Consider the following 21333-nt stretch of genomic DNA (forward strand, 5'->3'; position numbering starts at 1 on the left):
CCTATGACCAGACTGCTTGCAAAGTTCGTCTGCTAAGTATGAAACAAAGTACAGAATGACCATACGTTTATGTGGCCTTTACCGGCACAGTACTGATGAATGCTCTGCTGCTTCTCTTTGTTTTCAGCCCTGCTAGAAGCCAGAGGCTTGCCTCCTCACCTGTTTGGTGCCCTTGGTCCACGCATGCAGCACTTCCTGCACCGGTCTATCGGCAGCAGTGCCAGTGAGTTCTTGCACATCTTGGGTACAGCGTGCATATTGCATGCTGGGAGTGAGAAAACAGGACTTGCTTTAATACTGGCATGCATGGCGCATGGCTACGAGCTGCCATTTTGCTTCACGTTTCATCGCGAGACAATTTCGAAGACTTTCCCCGAGAATGTGGGTGTCCACTGCCAGAAAAAGAAATGGGCAGAAATGGTGTTGGGTCCTTAAGGGGGGACGCGGGTCTTAGAATAGTAAAAAATGGACAGAAAATCAGTTTTGAGAAAAACGCATTTTAGGCATGTTTGCACCCCTAAGCAGCTGGCCTCAAAATATTATCGCCGATTTCTCCCGAGAAATGGGTTAAAACTTATTTTTAAGACGCCACGGGAGCCTCAAAATGCATCTCAACAGGCAAAATTTGTTCAAACTTCCCGCGCGCGCCGCGGGCGCAGCAGCTGGCTGATCGCCGCCATCTTTGGCTTGTTTTGAAGCTGTTTTCTTTGTGTACATTTTGCGGCGTTTCAAAATGGCGTCGCTGCAACAGAACGGCTGCTATTGGCGCTTTTCCGAAGGGTGGTTGTAAAACGCTCATTGGCCAGAGCGCGCGCGAGGCGAGCCCCTTCTCTCGCGCCTCCCATTGGCTGGCGCAACCCGAGGCGGCCATTTTGTTTTTGTATTTTTGTTCTGCGCTCACGGCTGCCGTGTTGCCGGTGTCGTGTGCTCGTGTGTTGTTACAAGTGTCATCTTCCTCTGCTTACGCTCGCGTTCGTGCGGCCCGCCGACACACAGTTCTCTTATTTTGTGCTGGCACATCCGGAGATTCTCGTGTAAAGAAGAGGCGCCAAGCGTACGAGGGCGCGATGCCGAAACTACTTGTCGCTACCGGAGCTTCGAGTCTACGAGAACCACCGGGTTTCCCGTGGTCAAGCTGCAGCCATCGGATCATTAGGCAACGCTTCAGTGGCATTGGAAACCGCATTCGTATGGCATACTATGCGGGACTGCCGAGTGCGCGGGAAATACAGCGACGGGAGGAGTGCTTGGCATCGCAGCGCGCAACGAAGCAGCGGAAGTTCAAGCCGTTGGATGTTGGTGAACGGCGTCAAGGAAAATAGCACAGAATTTATCCGCGTGGACTTATCCGTGATAAAAACATTCTTTGGGCTTGTGCTTCGTTCCGAGTTCGGCTCAAGCAGGGACCTTTTTCAAGGCAGAGGGTATAGGCTGCTTTCAAAGCCTGTGCTTCATTATCATAGGTGCGACTCGCGCGAGAAGCGTTTCTCGTAGAAGGTAGCTGGTGATAGTGGTGGCAAGATAATTAATGTCATTTGAAGTGAAATGCATTAAATTAGGGCCACCAATACTGTCGACAAGGGTGCAGCGGTAGTTGCTTCAACCACGACCTGACAGAGCAACACCGGAAGGGCAGAGACGCCGTGTTACACTTTGGGAAATTGATTTGTGCTCCACAGCCTTGAGGTTAAAAACTGACATTGGAAGTTGCAAAAGGAGCACTTATACAGTAGTGACACCAAGCACAGACTTTCAAAATGACACAGACCAGCAGGGGACCCTGAGTACAGCCCTTGCCTGCTGTTGAGCCAAGTGCTATTGCTGGACAATAATAACTGATTTTTGGTTTAATAAATAACCCACGGGCTTTTTAGACTTAATCTGTCTATTTTATTTGCCTGTTGCAAAGCCACATTCATAGACAAATTTTGTATTTCTTTAGCTTGCAAGGAATTGGTACAGGCCTATGAATTGCTAAAGGTGGAGTTTATCACTCTGGTCCTGGGTGCACTACGTGGCGTTATAAGAAGATTTTGCCAGTACATTGGCAGGTCATGGTCACATATTTGCTATGGCTGTTCTCGTGAAAAAGAAACCTATCAAATGATATAACCACTAGTGCTGTGGCTGCACTTCCACAAAAGTTACAGTTGTCTGAAACTTCAAATGCGTTTTTCTCAGTTTGATATTTTTGCTCAACGCACTCAGCCTTACGGGGTTTTTTTCCATGTTGTTGCTGAGTAAAAATCACAAATTTGGTATCATTTTACTCGTATTGAAACGATCTGGGGGGTGATGCTATTTGCATTACTCTAGCACCATTTTACAAATTTTAATTAAAGATACTAATGAGAGTGAATCAGAAAAAATAACCACCAGTGCGTGTTCATCTGTTTTCTGACCTTCACAGTGCTCTCAAGTGAATAAAAATAGCATCACCCCCTATAGCATGATCTGGGCATTGGGCCCATGCACTTGCATATTGGTTTTAGTAGGTCGAAATTGCCTAAAAGCCCCGTAAGAAGCAGGCACTAATTATTTTTTTGAACCTCGAGATCTTTTGAACTAGTGCAGCTATTAAAAAACTAATTACAGATTTGAAATCAGCATAAAAAAATGGTCAAGACAGTGAAGTTTCGTTTATATTGACCCAAAAATAAAGAAAAAATTTTAGGACCCACGTCCCCCCTTAACAGGATAAGCCGGGTGAATTTCTTCATCTGGTGCGAGTCCTAGTATCGGATTCACTTCATGGATACCTCAACTTTCTTGTGAAAAGGCTGGCAGAAACGGAAACCCACCTTTTAATTTTTGGAGAGACGATATCCATTGTACAGCCACTGGACATCTGTCGAACCAAGCTGTTTAGCAACAGGTTACATAACGAATTGAGTTCTGGAAGATAAAACCTTAGCAATCCTTGGGAAGGATTGAGCAACCACGTACAACGTAAATCAGTTTGTGCTGTCTGCCACACGGTTTCTCGTGTCATGCGATGTGGTCTCTTGTTCATTTAGTCTTCAGTTCCTAGCGTGAATTGAGCTTGACGGTATGGAAGATATCTCGGAAGTCATCAGAGACAAAAAACTCCATTTCCGAGAACTTGGCCTCTGACAAGTACAAAAACGGGTGAAACATTGTGTGTTTTGTAAAAGTGGCTTCTTGCATGACAATCGAGGTCTCATTAGATTTAGGTAAATGCAGTGCACTAATTTGTCCCGTCAGTGTGCGTTAAAGGTTGATACAGTCGAACCCGTGTGTATTGAACAGTGGCTCCTTGCATGACAATCGAGGTCTCATTAGATTTAGGTAAATGCAGTACACTAATTTGTCCCGTCAGTGTGCGTTAAAGGTTGATACAGTCGAACCCGTTTATAACGAACTCGAAAGTGCCGCGAAAACTGGTACAGTATAACCTCATTACAACAGACCTTCATAGTGAAGAGGATTTTGGTCTGTTGTAAAGGGAGTATGTAAAATCCAAGTACTGTTACAACAGACTTTCATGTAAACACTGAGTGGGTCTGTTATAACCGGAGAGAATTACGAGTCACAAACGTGGTCTTATTTTTAACGGGGGACCAAAAAAATGCGATTTTTGGAAAATCGTATTTTCAGTTTCTGTAGCCCATTTCTATCTGATTCCAAAATATCTTCAATGAAAACTACGTAGAAGTGCTATAAAAAATTTGTTTTGCGTCTGCCGACTTGGCGAAATTGAGGAAATACAGTCGATCCCGGGTATATCGAACTCGGATATATCGAATTATTGGCTATATCGAACAGTTGAGAATCCCCTTGAATTTCCCATGCAAAAGTATGGGGTTGGTGTGCACGTATATCGAACTCCCGCACAGCGAAACATCCGCTATATCGAACGCTGCCCCGCGCCGAAGCCCAGAAAGTGCATTTTTTCTAACAACTATTGATCATTTTTCGGCCGCGTTCTTATAAGTTCCAATCCCTCGTCGCGCGCAGGTGACGAAACTGCGTTGCTCTAGTTTGTTGCGCAACGCTTGTCAGTTCACCGGTATGTTTGACGCGCGGTCCGCAGGTTTTAACGCATGGGCTAGTATTTTTCAAAGAGGCTGATTCCCGAGGGCACCAAAATGAGAATTCGAAGTGACTTCGCAGTCTTGTTGTAATGTTTGCATTCCCTTCCTTGTCTCTTTGCGCATGATGGCATGCGGGCCCACAAAGCATGGCCTTTGAGATCCGCAACCTCGTGACGTATCTTTAGTGTTTTCGGTTTTAAAACGCTGATCTCAGAGGCTATGCTTTTTTTCGCATTTCTCGCCAAAGTAGCGGCTGCCTTCTGCAAAGGCACAAGTGCCATCGGTATCGCTAACATGTCGACGGTGGAGAAATGTTTCTTCGTGCAGCGGTGCAGCGTTGTCTCTTGCAGAATGTGTACTGTGTGTACTTCGCGCTTTGTTCTTGATAAATCGTCATTCGGAAGTCGAACTAAACATTGTCCCGCTCGTAGCGATAAAAATGATGACCGGTGCTTGAAACGACGTCAAGTAAAGCACCGTCGTGCACTGTTTCCTTACGGGCCTTGGTGCCAGGTGACGACTTCGGGCGCGTCATGACCACCGACTACGGCGTACGGTGCGTCAGTGAATTTTGCGACTTAGCGTTTCCGGGCGCCGTATCGGACGGGAACACAGCGAGTGACTTCATCGGTGCAGATAACGACGTAGCTGTTTCTGACTGCATCGATGCCGAGATCATAACTGACGTTGCCGGTGCTGCGGAAATGGACCCGTGCGGTTTGAAGATGCCAGCCGCCGCTGCCACCGCTAAACCCTTTACCGCGCTACAGAGCTCGCATCAGTGTTCAGCGTCGATCACCGCTGTTGTGGCGGAAGGTGCTGAATTTACTTATTTGGAAAGCTTATTTAATATTGACGATGACTTGATGAATTCACGGTGCGCAAGAAGCAAGACAAGTTGACGGACTTTTTTCATGCGAAATAAAGTGCGCTAACTTGCAAAAGAAGTTCTCGCCTTGTTCTTTAGCATATGTGAGCGAATCGTCATGTTCGCGCTTTTTACGATTTCAGAAAACTGTGTCGAGGCCTGTAGTGCTTTAATTAAAGCCTTAAATACGCATATTTCGTATTTCGAATTATCGATATATCGAACTATTTCGCGATCCCCTTCGAGTTCGATATATCCGGGATCGACTGTATAAAAAAAGCGTTTTTCAAAATTATAGCTCGGCAACGGCGCAACTGGGCGCCACCATTTTGGGCTCGTCGTAAAGAGCATTTCTCCGCCTTCAAGTTCTCCGTTTCAGCTTGCTCCTCCATTCAGTAACAAGCGAGCATTAACACGTTTTAACACGTTTTGGCTGCTTCTGCGGTATTACCGCAGAAGCAGCCAAAACGTGTTAATGCTCGCTTCGGGATCGTCTGCTGCTTGTGCGTCGCGAGGTCGTGGCTGTCGAAAATTGCGCTACTTAGTGACGCGTTCGCACTCGTTCTGTGTTTACGGGTCGACAATAATTTGGAACGCTTTAGTTGGGCAGCTGCAAGCGGAAGCTCAATCATCAGATTACGATAGCGCGCCGCACTCGTCGCGAACATCGCAGACGTACGACTAATAGCGTTGACTCGTTGGACCCGCTGTTCGAGGGTCTTCTTATCTGCGCTTCGAAGCTTATGACGAAGACCACCGCGGGACAACTCCTTGTACTCGCAATCGAGCATGACGGACTTTGAAACATCGGGCACCGCGGCCACGCACATCGCAACCGAGCTTTCTACTAGATGTCGTGGTTAGGCCTAACTCCGTTCACGATGTACGAGCCAAATGCGAACTTTGCGGGCAAGAACATCGCGCTAGCGGACATGCGAAAGCAAAGAATCCATAATGTCCTTCGTCTCAAGCAACGAATCGCATTGCCCGCTGGCTCCTCAGAACCGCGGATGGGCATTTTGCGCATCGGCAGCGGACCCCCCGGCCAAGCTCGCCGCGCAGCGACCACGCGGAGAAGCGGTGGCAGCGGCTCACAATTTCGCGTGTCAGCGTCCCAAACTCAACACCAAGCACGCTGCGCGCCGTTTTTCTGTCGCTACATAGGCATAGCTGATCATTGACAGACCGGGGATCGGCGGCCTTCGTTCTTAAATCGGTACGTCGATATCCGCGGTGCGCTGCTCCCGTCCCGAAAGTATGCTAAGCGATGTTTGAAGTCGGAAGTTAATGACCGTGGTAGAAAAGTCCGCTCTAAAGGAGTCCTGACCACCTTGCTGGCCTGAAATTTCAGTCAATTATATCCGAATGTCCGTTGTACCAGAATCCGTAGTAAACGAAGCTCAATCAATGGAACTAATACGGAGGTCAGCATAACGCCGCAAATTGGTATGTAATATCCGAATGTCTGTTGTAAACAGATCCGTTGTAACGAGGTTATACTGTAGTTAGTTGCAAATGGACTCGCCCTCAAAAACATGCATTTAGCGACCAAGCCACTTTTTTTTCTGCGCATTTTTATTGAAAAGTGCTAACTCCTCCTCTGGTGAGAAGTTAGGCCTTTTCGCGTTGTGAAGCGAGGCCTGCTGCGTGCACGAGTGAATTAACCCGCCTTTGCAGTGAACCGACAGCGTTTCATTAACCGCGGTACCACTACGTGGAGCCGATCATCCCTGGCTAGTTGCGTGCAGCGTGTCGCCTACTCGGCTCACGCCATCACTGCCGGGCCGCTTGCACTTGTACGTGCATTTGTGCGCTCTTTGTGCCCGCTTCACTTCGGAGCGTGCACGGGTGCGGCGAGCGGCCTGTTCGTTCAACGTGGCGAAGACAAGCATTTTGCAAGAAACGCGCACTCTAAGTCTTCGCGATGCTCTGACGGCCCTGCACAACAGGCGCGGCGCGCTTGGGTTGCCGCCTAATAAAACCTGCTGTATACGCTCGTAAGTGCATCAACGTTTCTCGGTGCCTGTGTCGCTCAACACCAGCGAACTAGATTCGTTTACACGAAGCGACGCGCACTTTATCTTGCACGGCGCGGTGGAAGCGAACTTTCGAACGGCAATGGCATCGCGCGCTTGTAGTGCTTGTACCGCCGTCACCAGTTTACGCTGCAGATGGCTGTGATAAGGTTGTCGGCGATAAATCATAACGGCACGTTCATCGCCGGCCGCCACGTCGCCTTCGCTCTCTTCTGATGCTTATCCGTGAAGGAATCGCCACAATCGCGCGGAAGTCGTAATCATTGATCGGCCGGTCTCTGCCATTACCGAAAAGATGAGACATTTTGTGGCACATTGTGACGTCGACGCAGTGAACATTTAAGCGCCGAAAAGTTATTGCGATCATCGCTTATTGCATTTTATGGATTCTTGCGTTCCAAGGCATAGGTTCATCGTAGGCGGTTGTAGCTGCAGAGAACGGCGCCAGGAAAGGTTGCCGTGCGAAAGCAGACTGCAAGGCTTCATGCTGCCTATTCTTTCTTTCTTTTTTTTTTATTCCCCACTGCCATTCTGCCACTGAAGAAACGACCGGAAAGCGAGTGACCTCGCTCGTAGCGTCCGAAAGCAGCGCATGCGGTGCCTCTCATGCTTTAGAAGGCGTACTTTAATATTTTTTCGCTTCGTATACGCCATATTTTTACCGTGACCGTGTCTGAAGCGTTCATTGTAAAAGTAGGAGGCTTTGAAAAATGTTCGCTATATGTGGACGCAATTTCAATGGGTAGCATAGGAAAATCGTAAGTGCACCAAAATATGGTTGTTATAACCGATAGATCGTTATATCTGGGATCGTTATAAGTGGGTTCGACTGTATTTATTGAAGTGATTAGTCCATAATTGTTTCTGTAGTGCAGTAATGCAAGCACAGGGCTATTATGGTTGCTGCAGATATGGTTATGGCTTGTTTTAATTCTTAAAACATTAAAGATTCCCTTAGCCAAAGGGCATTGCAGACGAACGCTAGTGTTTATGTAAAATGAAACACCCGTAATAGCTTTTCTTTGAGAAGCTGCAGGAATTGCGAGTTACCGTGTCATGTGAAAAAATTCTGCGATATCAGTTTTAAGTGTTTCAGCAACTAACATTTTGCTTAATACTTGCTGGCAGTATTTTGCTAATCTCCTTTTTGCTTTTGCTCACCTCTTTCTTCAGTAGTGTGCATGCCACATGCCTTAGTGAGATTTGTGGTTTCTGTGGCTTACATTTGACTGTTGCCCTCGAACATGCAATTTTGGACTCGTTTGTTCCAATTTTGGGTATATATGTCTGCTAGGTGCTGCAGTGTATGCACAGACATATCTTGTCATCTCTGTTAATCGAAGTATAGTCTATCTCCTACCTTTTTTAATTAAGTCTTTGAAAATTTGTCAGTGTTGCAGGATGTAAGGAACTTTTATTATGTCCATAAAACACAATGTATCTTAGCCTCTATATAATGAAGCTTGCATATCTGCAGCTTTTAGACTTTAGTGTGTCAAACAGCTGCTATCACATTTTCCTCGTGCTTTTCTGTGTGCAGGCAGCCGAGCACAGCAGCTGTTGGCAGGGCTGCAATGTGGTGAGGAGGGTCAGCAGCTGCAGGCCACCATGGAGATGTGCCAGCTTTTGGTCATGGGCAACGAGGACACCCTGGCGGGATTCCCCGTCAAGCAGGTGGTGCCTGCCCTGACAGCTCTGCTGGCTCTCGAGCACAACTTTGACCTCATGAACCACGCCTGCCGTGCACTCACCTACATGATGGAAGCCCTGCCTCGCTCTTCAGCCGTTGTTGTCGACGCACTGCCGGCGTTCCTCGAGAAGGTACGTCACTCTGAAGCAACACGCATCCTAACGAGATTAACTTGAGCCACTTGGTTGTGGCAGCTCGTACGACCCACCATTTTATCTTGGCTACTAAGGCATTGTGTTGTTAAAAAAGGGGCCCTGCAACACTTTTACAAGTAGTCATGGAATGGCTTCATTAAGAGGGGACGCGGCCCTTGAAAACCGAAAAATCGCGAAAAAGTCGATTTTTGAAAAACCACATTTTTGGGTTGTATGTCTCATAAACTACCTATTCTGTAATTATCAGCATCTAATTCAACCGCAAAATGGAAAAAAAGTGCTATTTTCGAGGCCGCCGCGGCATCCAAAACACGCGCAAATTGCGAAATCAAACCAAACTTCGCGCGCGCGCCATTCCCAGACCATGCGGTCGTCCCGCGCCATCTTGGTGTTGTTTTGACTGATTTCTTGCTCTCTCGTTTGTCACCTTGCAAAATGGCGTCGGCGGCACGGTTGAGACGCTATTCGCATTTTCCCGTGATGCGATGCAGAGCGCTGATTGGCTAGAGCAGCACATTCATATCTCGCGGGAGAAAGCGCGCCCGCCATTGGCTGCTGCGCAGCAGCGGGGGCGGTCACTCCCGTTGATGGCGCGTCCAGCGCGCTCGTCTCGTTGTTGTTCTCTGCACCGTACGCCTGGATAGACGTCTGCTTACGAGCCACTCTTCGCCTTGCGCGATCTCTTCGATCATTTTCGCTTCTTTTTTTCTTTTTGCACTACTTCTGTGCCCTTCGTCTTTGTTGTTGCGGGCGATGCCGGCAATGAAGACGAAAACAGTGCGGAGGTCCGGTGCGCGGAGGCGCGCTATGCGGCTTGTACGAGCATCGAAATTCCGCGATTCTGCTGCGGGTGCCGACTGCATAGATAAAAAACTGGTGCTGATAATTGATAACAAACAATTAAATTTTGATAAATCTCGTCATTGTGGGCTACATCAAATTCAAAGTTGCATAAAAAATTTTTGGAGGGAATCTATCCAGGGATGACCACAAAGAATTTCAGCTTTCTACTATGTGTACTGGGATTTCTCCCGGCTCCTCCTGAGGCACACATGCGAACCACCCAGTTAGACCTGAGTAACTCGGGAACTGATCAACACGATTTCATGAAACTTTGCAGTTTCTCAAGTTTTAGTGTAGTGAACATACCCTGAAAGTTTCATCAAGATATCTCGAGAAATAAAAAAGTTCGGTCTCCGGGGTAGCCTCCCCCCTTAATGGAGCTTATTTCCTCGCGAATCGAACACCGCAAAAATTCTTGGAATCCGTCCAGTACGAGCGGAACCCCCTTCAGGCAATACTTCTACTGAATCTTGTGAGGTTTGTGAATAGTTAATGAATGAATAAATAAAAATGTTTCCTAACCATGGCATTTTCACAGACAGGGTAAAATATGTTCGCCATTCTCAGCACCTTTTTTCTAAGTTAAGCAGCAAGTGTAGTTTGTACTTACAGTCGAACCCGGGTATATCGAACTCGCCAAAAAGTTTTTATTAGTTCGATATATATGGCATAATTCGATATAGGCCCGCTATAGGATTTTGACACAAAGGCACATAACAATAAGAAAAGTATTTTATTAATATGATGGCTTACTTGCGTGCCCTACTTTGGAACAAAATAGTCCTGGATTTTCTTCTGTGTCAACGACTTCGCTGCCTGCGACAGCACGCACGCCTCCACGTTGTCCGAGTCGGAGCAGCTGAGGCCGCAACCTTCCACATTCACGCAATAGCGCCGGACCAACGCAAGTGCACTAATCACATGGAGGATGTAGGCAATGGGCCATCGTCAATTTCCTTATTGCTGTCGCTTTGGCTCGTGGTCGGCACGACGTCTGCAACGTAGTCCTCATCTTGTAGCTCACCCATGATGGCGACATCATCGTCTGCACTGACTAACTTGTCGAATGTCGATCCGTCGATAGCTCCCGGGAACTCTGCCAGCTCGCTCCAAACTTCGGCGGAAACACCTGCGGTGTCTTCAGTGCTGTCATCGGAATTTGGGGTGTCATCACCAGGCATGTGGAAGCCAGCATGCCTAAAGCAGTTCTGGATCGTCTCCTTCGTGACATCTGCCCAAGATCTACTCAACATAGAAAGAGCTCTGAGCAAGTCGATCTTAAGCTCCCTGCCGACACGAAGGTTCTGCAGCAGCCTCTCCACCAGGCGCTTCCGATAGCCGGCTTTCAGTGCGTGTATAACGCCTTGATCCAGTGGTTGCAGTACAGACGTAGTGTTTGGGGGCAAAAAACGCAGCTCGATGTTGCTGAAGGTTGTACTGCAGTGGTGCGATGAACAATTGTCCACGAGCAGGCACACCTTGCAATTTTCGCCTACCAAATCATTATTCCATGACGATAGCCACCTGCCGAAAAGCTCCCCGGTCATCCACGCTTTTGAGTTTGCTCGGTAGGTAACTGGAAGCGACAGCGCATTTCGAAAACACCGCGGTGCCGTGCTTTTCCTGATAACCAGAGGTCGAAGCTTTTTCGATCCGTCTAAATTAGCTGCCATCAGCACGAACACACAAGCTTTGTTTGCCTTGCCGCCGCAAGTCTTGTCGCCACGACACGCAAGTGTCTTGTTTGGCAACATTTGCCAAAATAGAGCAGTTTCATCCGCATTGAAAATATCTTGGGCTTGATATCTTGCTGCGATATCTCGCCAGTTTTCCTCGAGCCATTTGTCTACGCTGTCCAGGTCCGCCGCTCTGCTTTCACCTGTAACAGCTTTGCCAACGATGTCGTGCCGTTCTTTGAACTGTTGGAGCCAGCCTGAACCGCCTTGGAAATCGTTCCTGCCAAGCAGGAAAGCAAGGTCCTTGGTTTTCTGCTCGATCATAGGGCCGGACACCGGGATGTTTCGCGACCGAACGTCCACAAACCATTTGTAAACGGCCGCTTCAACATCTTCGTACACAGCAGTGCGCACACGTCGGGTGCCACGGGCACCTGGCCTTTTGTCCAACTTGGCCCTGATGTCTGCCTTGTTCTTCAGAATAGTACTCAAGGTGCTCCTTGGAATTTTGTACGCGGCGGCCACGTCGGACTTCTTTTCACCGCGCTCGACCCGATTTATGATTTCGAGTTTCGCGGCGAACGCCAAATTCTGCCTCTTTGCACAAGCCACGACGACAGCGCGCCAATAAAGTTCACAGAGCACCAACAGGCAACACCACCAGCACGGACCACGCTGAATGAGGACTCGAGGAAAACGGGCAGCAGCAGGCACACAAGCATAAAGAAAGAGAAAATGGTGCTCACTTCTACCGCCTCTGCGCCTCGGAGAAAGCACGACGGCCTCTGATTGGCTGTAAGCGCTGTGAGCGGGCCAGGATCATTTCTTGCAGGGGGCTGTTCGCCCGTGCACAACCGGGTCTAAACCACTTTTTCTAGGGTGGCGCCGGCAGTTTTCCCCGCCACCGCGAGGAAAGGCCAACTTGCTGGGGCACTTTTGAGGCACATGGAGTTTGATATATCAGTTGTCGTTGCTATTTTCGTTCGATGTAACAGTAACTTTTGCTATATATTCTCAATATAAATTTACCGTGTTTAGAAATTGTTCGATGTACGGGATAATTTGATATAAACGGGTTCGATATAGTCGGGCTCGACTGTACTACTGGCCATCAATGGCTGCCATAGCAGCGAGTTGGATTGATTGCTTGTAAAATAAATCCATATTCCTTGGTATGGGCAACTTGGTGTCTTTCTTTTGTGTTCCCTGTTTGAATAATCTCTCCTCTCTCTGTCTTTCTCTCCCTGAAATTGAGATCGTGTGTGTGTGCGTCTGCATGCACGTGTGCTAAAGAATACCAATACATAGACACTCAGTAAACGGAAATCTCTTAAACGAAACTGCTGCTTAAACGGAACAACTGCCCCTAATACGGTTGGTTTCATACTTGGATTCTGCAACTCTGCTCCTCTCTTAGTAAACGGGACTCCTCTTAAACGGAACACATTTCCTGGTCCCTCCAGGTTCTGTTTAACGAGATTCTACTGTATATCGGACATCATAGCCCACAGCTCTCGAATGTGCACTCGCTTCAGCTGCACATTTCGCACTTCAGTATGTTTAGATAATGCGAGCTTCTGTTGTAGCCCATTGCCTGTGATAGGAATCGTTGGGATCACTGGTGTGCAGGTAATTATGACTGTTTTTAAACATTCACTGGAATTATGTGTTCAATGTAAAATTCCTTGCCTTTTTTCTCTTTAGTGCTTTATTAATACCTTGTAACGTTCTTTCTTTTTCAGCTCCAAGTCATACAGTGCATGGATGTTGCTGAACAGTCCCTTACTGCACTCGAGATGTTGTCTCGGCGGCATAGCAAAGCTATCCTGCACGCGGTAAGGAAGGTGTTTGTTTATACTACAGTGCCGTCTAGCTATATTAGCAGGATGGCTGGTTATATAATTCAACATCATTTGACTGCACGGTGCTTCAGTTTTTCGAATGTCTATCAGATGGTTATGCAGTCGAATCTATATGTATCGAAAATCTGAAGGGGATCACAAAAAACGTTCTGTATATACAGTCGACGACCGATAATTGGACTCCGCGGGGAACGTAAATAAGTCCGAATTATCGAATGTCCGAAAAAACGAATGCGTCAGAAAAAAAATGCTTTTATTGACAGTTCAGGGTCCCGGTGGCCGAAAAAAGTTGTCAATGCGTTGCTGCCCGCACTTCCGCTTACGTGCAACCAAGTCCGCCTGTATCTCCGCCAGTGTGATGTGATCGCTGTACGATGACGAGCTGGTTTCGTTCGTGAAGGCAACGCGTCTGTGCGGTGCACTGAGCGGTCGTAAAAGAGGCAGCATGAATGGCGGCGCAGCGCGTTTGGGTTCTCGCCTATTAAATGCGTGCACTACGCATGCAACTGCACCAGGCCACATCTACTATCAAGCAGTTGACTGAAGATGCTTATCGTAAGGCTTGTAAGCGATTGAGCCATACAGTATAACCTCATTACAACAGACCTTCATAGTGAAGAGGATTTTGGTCTGTTGTAAAGGGAGTATGTAAAATCCAAGTACTGTTACAACAGACTTTCATGTAAACACTGAATGGGTCTGTTATAACCGGAGAGAATTACGAGTCAAAAACATGGTCTTATTTTTAACGGGGGACAAAAAAAAAATGCGATTTTTGTAGGGTCGTGCGAATATTCGAAACTTACGAATATCGAAGCGAATAATATGATATTCGATTCGACCTTCGAATCGAATATGACTATTCGAAAACTTCGAATATTTTCGAAGTATTTCGAAGTCTGTTAAAACGTGAAAAAAAAAAATAAAACCACCAATGTGCCGCGATATGCACGGCACGAAAAATGTCCCCTTTATTTGTGAAATAACCTCCGCTACCTTGCGTATATTCCATGGTGACGGTCGTTGCAAAGGCCGCAGCAGACTGGCGGCAGGCCCGCCCTCGAGCAACGTTTCAACGTTTCTGGTATAAACATTGCCCTCGAGGTTCGCTCGCTCGTTCCGACACCGGCGGAGTGTAGATTCGCCGTTTAAAGACTCTAGGAGCTTCATAATTCGTGAGCTTTTCTCAGCATGGCTTTCCGTTTGAAGCGGAAAAGAATAAACACTAATGCCGAGCCCTGATCACCCCTGCACGCCAATGAGGCCACCAGTGCGACAAGCGTACGTCCGAGGCAGTACAGTACCGGATGAATGCCCTAATAACTGCCCTAACAGCCATTGCGAGAAACTACGCTAACAGAGCGTACATTGACGCAATAGGGGTGCAATCGCGGAACGATGCTATTTCCGATTCCATGCCATATTCTATGCTATTCTTATCATCCACCACTCACGGCTGGCTGATCGCGTTGATAACGCGGACGGACTGTCCTTCTGACCACTGGCCAAGCGCGAAAAGCACGAAAGGCATTGGAATCGGAAATAGAATCGTTCCGCGATAGCACCCCAGAGAACATATACGAACTTGTGATGGATTCGGATTTGGATGTGCGTTGCCACCACGCATCCCAAAGCCGCTGAAATTCGGTTTCCGTTCAAATTAAGCGCGCCGCGGTTTTGTTTTTTCTTGCTAGCGTATTTGATTATAACGCGAAGGTGGACTTGCAATGACAAAAACTTCTAAAAGGAAAACTTGCATAGTGATCGAGTAGATATGTGAAACTATTTTAGGACGGTAAAATAAAGGAAGCTGATATCTTAGCGGTAGTAGGTATTCAGTCAGGCAACCCCTAGCTGTCATAGCCCTTTGTGTTTTGTTTTGCGCTTGTGAACGTGCTCGGCGCATGTGTCTTTGCTGCAAGTGCTGAACTTTGGGGAAAACAACAGTTTGGTAGCCCTGTTGCTCGATTGCGTGCACGACTGGCCTAGCGCAACCATGGACGAGCCGGCGCAACGGGTATTCCGGAGTCCCATCTGGGAGTTCTTCGAGCGCGGGGCCAGCGACGCGACCTGCCGCACGTGTAAGATGCGCCTTAAAACACCTACAGGCACTACAACCACCCTCGTCAATCACCTGAAGCGTCACCCTGATCCATTCAAGCAATTTGAAAAGCTCCGTGCCGCCGAATGCTCAAAAAAGGCGAGTGGCCCAAAAAAGACGACGGCCACGAAGACGGCAGACGCAAGTGCAGCGAGCTGCAGTTACTTCAAGCCGACCTTAAAAGGTGACAGTCAGCGCGCAAAAATGCTAACTACGAAGGTTGCACAGTTCATGGCCGCTGGCTTGCATTCGTATTCTATCGTCGAGGAGCCCGGCTTTTTGTCCTTGATGCACGCTGCAGTGCCAGAGTACAAAGTCCCATTGAGGACTACGTTTTCCAGGAGCGTCATACCAGACCTTTACGCCAAGGAAAAAGAGCGGATTAAAGGTGCGCTGCGCCATCACTTCGACCATGGTACCTCATGCTACTCGGTCACAACCGACGGGTGGTCGTCTAGGCCTGGGGATAGTTACGTCTCGTTTACATGCCACCTGCTCGATGAAGAGTTCACTCTTCACAATTACCATCTTGCATGCCGGCACATGCCCGAGGGCCATACTTCTGAAAACTTGAAGAACGTCCTCCTTGATTTAGCCGAGGAATGGGGACTGCCTCAAGGCATACCAGTCTTCATTGTAACTGACAATGCCAGAAACTTCCTGGGTGCTGCATTGCGAACAGGATGGTTAAGCATTCAATGCTTTGCGCACACCTTGCAACTGTGCATAAACTGTGCAAAGCGAGATACACCAAACTTCGAGCAGCTGTGCATCAAGGCACGTGGAATTGTATCCTACTATAAGAGGAGCTCCCTGGCCAGGAATCGCCTCAAAGAACTTCAAGCAAGCATGGGCTTAGAACCCGTTGAAGTAATCCAGGACGTGGTAACACGTTGGAATAGTGAGTATGCAATGATGGCTCGCCTTTTAAAGCTTCGTCGTCCGATTTCTGTGGACCTGTCCGAACAGGACACATTGGAAGACTTTACCTCAACTGAATGGCGTCTCATGACGTCTGTGACGTCAGTCCTTAAGTGCATTGATGATGCAACGAGAGAGAGTTGCTCTGAAAAGCACCCAACACTTTCTCAAGTGGTGCCGCTCGTGCACTGCATGCAGCTCCTCCTCACCCAGCAAGAGCGGAGTTGTGGGGAGGAGTCTGTATTTGCAGGAAACCTCCTTCGGGCCATCAAGTGTAGGTTTGGGGACATTAAATTGCAGGTGCCATATGCCCTGAGCACAGCACTAGACCCCCGATTTAAAGCAGTGTGCTATGATGCCACATGCGAGAAACGATGGTTAAAGAGTGAGCTCTGCTCAGCTTTGGAAAAGAGTCTGCCTCAACAGAACGATGAAGAGGAGCCAAGTGTGAGCAGTGCATCTGCAGAAGCTGCGTCATCGAGCAGTGATGTGTGGAGTGTGTTTGGAACTTTGGCTGGTTCGAATACTGCACCAACTGGCTCTGAGAGATTGAAGAAGGAGGTGGAGGAGTACCTCCATGCACCCGTTCAGCCTCGTTCGGACAATCCTTTCCTGTGGTGGAAAAATATTGGCAAGGCCAAGTACCCATCCCTCTACAACATAGCTCGGCTCTACCTCTCAGTGCCAGCTACTCAAGTGTCCAGTGAGAGGCTGTTTTCAACCACAGGGAATGTTGTCACGGCACGAAGAGAGCACCTTCTCCCCGAGCATGTAGAACAGTTGGTGTTCGTCCACAGCAACATGCGCTAGGATGTTTGGCCGGACATCTGTTTATGTTTATTTATTCACAATACCCCAAGGACCCTCTTACGAGGGTATTACATAAGGGGGTGGGTGCTAATAAATTTGAAAATGAAAAGTCGGATGCCTGTCTATTTCTGATCCCCTACTTTTATGAAGGGTCAAAAGATTTAGTGGGTGAAACAGCTAGCAAAGGTTATTGTAACAAGGTAACGTAGTTCATTCTGTCAATTTTTCTCTCGTGAACTTTGTCTCCCAGGTATTCGCTTCGATTCGAAAATATTCGCTTCGCTTCGAAATTATTCGAACGAGGTAACTATTCGATTCGTATTCGCTTCGAAGTGAAAAATCACTATTCGCACATGCCTAGATTTTTGGAAAATCGCATTTTCAGTTTCTGTAGCCCATTTCTATCTGGACGGAGGCGCGTTGGGTGGTCGCCTAATAAAAGCGTGCAGTATGGTTACAACCGCGCTACGCTTGCTGTATCGTACACGTGCGTTTAGTGTGATAGCGTCAATGTAGCGAGCATTTGTGCTATTAATTCAACGTCAGCCTTGAAGACAGCCGCGCACAACGAAGCGACAGCGATCAGCGGCCCAGCGCGTTCAGGTTGTTGCCTAATAAAAGCGTGCAGTAGGCTTAAAAAGTAGCGCTGTGCCGCACGCGTGCCCGAGCAGATAGCTGAAGATACTTGTTGTGATAAGGTTGTCGGCGATAAGTTATGTCGGCGCGTTCGTCGGTGGCCGCCACCTCGCCGTCGTTCTTTCCCGATGCTTACCCGCAAAGGCGTCGCCGCAATCGCGCGGAAGTCTGAATCGGGGATCGACTGATCTGCGCACTTCTCAAAAAGGCGGAAGACCTTTGGCGGCACATTCTGGCGTCGGGAAATTGAGCGGCACAGTAAAATTTTATGGCAGAAAAAGTTATCGCGGTACGCAGGGTACGCACTAACCGGTAGGCATAGGGCGAACCACTACGGCCTAAACGGTCAGCGAATGCATTGGACTCGGTCGGGGATTCGTCGCAACTACAGTGATTCCACTCCTGCGCCAACTGCGCCAAAGTGCGCCAAATTGTATTTACTGCGCCATCCTGATAATATCGACGAAAATTGCGCCAAACTGCGCCAAAGTCTCGGGTTTGCGGGCGTCTATCACAGGCAATCGCACTGCCGGCGCCTCAGAACATGTGCAGCTTGATCTTGGGGCTGCCATAGTCGCAACCACGGACCAAGAATTATTCCGCTGAATAAATAGCGCTCGCGTCTCGAGTAAGCCACGATGCCATGCACGGTGCCGACACAGTTTCTGTTCTGCAAGTCGGCTCAATAGCAAAACGCGCTCTCCGCAGAGGCTTGTGCCGTCTAGGCCTATCTGTCGCGAGAAAGTGCGACGGCGATTCATCGGCGGACGTCGTCTGTTCCAGAAACGCGACTGATAGCTCGTTTCAAGCGTCGCACGGCACGTAAGGAAAGCAATGTTCAGTAGTAACTAGAGGCCGGATTTTTAGGCACTAAAAAAGCTCGTTTTAGGCGTCAGAAATAGGCAGGCAAAACAATGTTTTAGGCTTCCAAAATAGTAAATATAGGCACAATAAATTTTCACATAAATACAAATAATTTGAAACAAAGACGTGCGCGAGCTCTAGCTACGAAAGAAAAACAAAAATGTTATTGCTTAAAGGGGTGGTGCCACCAAATTTGTGGCTTGCGCGTTCTTTGCTGTAAGCGTTTACTATAGCTCCAGGAAGCATGATGCACGCACCAAGATTCATGTATTCTCGCTAAATAACTTAATATCGCCTTTTGATGTGGACAACTTTTGGTTTCGGTTTCTGGGCGCCGAGGTTGGGCAGTGACGTAGAAGTGTAGGAGGCGTGGTCACGTGACCACACAAGGCTGTGACGCACTTAGCCAGGAAGCGATCGAAACTCGGCGAGTGATGTAGCAACCGATGCTTTGCCGGTACTATAGCGAACTAGAATGTATTCTGGTTCACTACAGTCGGTACGTACGTTGCGGAAACGGCGGAGGTCCGGAGGTCACTCACGTTACTACAGCAGATTTGGTGTGACGTCACTACAACTTTCGTTGCCCATCCTACAGATCTACGTCAGTGTATGCGCGCTAGCGATGGGTTTCGATCGGGAGAATGGGCATTTAGGTACACTTTGGAAGTGAATTAAAATATATTCTGAACGTTTGGTGTGTCCGACCCTTCGTGTGGAATGTCCTTGCATACAGAGGAAAACCACAACGGGCTTGTTATAGCCTCGAAATTTGATGGCACCACCCCTTTAAGATGGCAAAAAGGAGTTAAACGGTTGAACTTAGCCGTGCAATGCAATGTGCTTTGTCCCGCACGGTTCGCAGAACACGTCTCTCCCGTGTTCTGCCAACACCAACTATAGACTAGCTAGTCTAGGTGGTGTTGGTTCTGCACGGTGAGTCAAGATCCCACTGTCGAATGAACACACTCTTGGGTGTCGTCTCGGCATGACTGAGAAGGGCAGAGCACGAGCAGATAGCCAGATCGCTAAAAAACCAGAAGGGAGGGATTCCTCCTATATTGTCCAGGTCGTATCGCGTAGAGCCAATTTCTCCCCTGCCAGTGAATCACTGGCGTAGCCAGGGGGGGAGACGGGGTTCAACCCCCCCCCCCCCCGCAACTTTTCAGTTTCGAATGCGTATATATGCACGCATGCATACAAGCGCACTCACGAACATACATAGAGTATGGTTGAACCCCCCTCCCCCTCCCTTCTGAAAAAGAATTTCTGGCTGCGCTGATGCAGTGAACACCTTACAAGTTAACTTACAAAAAAAATTGGGGGACGCTTAAGCTTCGCCTTTAAGAGTTGAACGCGATAGCAATATCCTGCCCCTAGTGCGCACTTCGAACACTACGAGGGTTTAACAGAATGCGCGCAATAAGGTGTGTGCCTTATGTAATGGGTAGCATGCTTTAAACCAGGAGCAATTATGCGCGAGAACCTTTTTCGAAGCTGCGATGCACCCACTACATGGTCTTAAGGGAATACGTGCAGTAATGTGTGTGCCCTTTGTAATGAGTGACTGTCTTTAAACCACCAAGTCGTTATGATATTGACATGGTGTGACGCCCGATGGCAATGTACGCTTGTACCACGCAATATTACTGCCATATTTCATCTTCTGTGACCGTGACCTGTATACAGGACGCGTATTTTTGGGAAGAATCAAAGTTACTTTCAGTGCAGCTCCAAGCAGAGGCGTGGCTGTGTGGTAGAACACCTGCTTGCCACGCAGACGACCTGGGTTCGATTCTCACTCGGACCCAACATTTTTGTTATTTATTTTATTTGCAGCTTTTTCGATTTTTCGGTCACGGACAAGATGATGATTTTTCGCTCACAACCAACGGTGCCGACGCCGACGGCGGTATTTCTGCGATACGAGCTCTTTAACGCTATCGCGTTAAAACAGATTCTGCGTGCACATCATATTTTCCTTTCTTTTTTTGCTCTTCTCTCCTTTCTGCTCCACGGTCTCGCATTCGCGAACCGCGCACACCATGTCTCTGCGGCGGCGAATGTGCGTGTCCCACATCACGGCTGCTAGCAGTTGTTTCCGGGACTTGGTTGAACTACAGGACTAGGTTGAACCCCATAGTTCCGAACAGTGAGTGTTGCGCGGTAGCATGAATAACCGTCTCAAACTGCTCCCGGGAGCGCAACTTGAGGCTAAATAGTGTTAATACAAGCGCCAATTTTGAAAATAGACATTTATAGGCACTATAAAAACACTATAAAAGCCCTTCTTAACCTCTAATTCATGCTCATATATCAAACTGGCACGATAGGAGCGCAAGGAACAAAATAGGAATTTGCCTAAAATCCGGTCTCTTGTAATAACTGCATGCGTGCCGCTAAAATGTCTGTTCTGTTTCTGGACATCGCGGAATAAAATCTGGGATCGCTAGCAATAGATATATGGAACAAAATTTCGTCAGATGTACTTTATCCATGGATCTCCATCCAGAAGAGCTTTTTCATAATTCCTTCCACCAGCACATCCGAGTTTGTAATCATTCTGCGATAAATACCCCATAACAGGCCCTACCCTTTCGAGCTCACGTGCTAGGGTTCTAATTCGAATTTTTCGCTTGCTTTTTTAAAAATGTCATCTCATTAATAAATGCGTATCTCCTGGTCGGAGCAGCCGCAAATGCGCAGCTGTCAGTAGCGGGCCCGTCGCTGACGGCCCACAGTGAAGCGGCTACGCCATGTTACACGTCCGCCCCTCGCTTTCGGGGGTCAATAGCTGACGGTTAAAAAAAGTTTCG

General features: G+C 48.0%; 1 protein-coding gene across 1 annotated transcript in view; it reads left to right on the forward strand.

The window, feature by feature from the left end:
- Nucleotides 1-21333, forward strand: part of LOC119385871 (E3 ubiquitin-protein ligase TRIP12) — a 101804-nt gene that overhangs the window by 14499 nt on the left and 65972 nt on the right. The window contains exons 7-9 of the mRNA XM_037653239.2: nt 128-223; nt 8500-8780; nt 13066-13158. Of these exons, the coding sequence (XP_037509167.1) occupies nt 128-223; nt 8500-8780; nt 13066-13158 (470 nt within the window). The remainder of the gene's footprint in view (nt 1-127; nt 224-8499; nt 8781-13065; nt 13159-21333) is intronic.

Source organism: Rhipicephalus sanguineus, chromosome 3, assembly GCF_013339695.2.
Source record: "Rhipicephalus sanguineus isolate Rsan-2018 chromosome 3, BIME_Rsan_1.4, whole genome shotgun sequence".
NCBI classification, from domain to species: domain Eukaryota; kingdom Metazoa; phylum Arthropoda; class Arachnida; order Ixodida; family Ixodidae; genus Rhipicephalus; species Rhipicephalus sanguineus.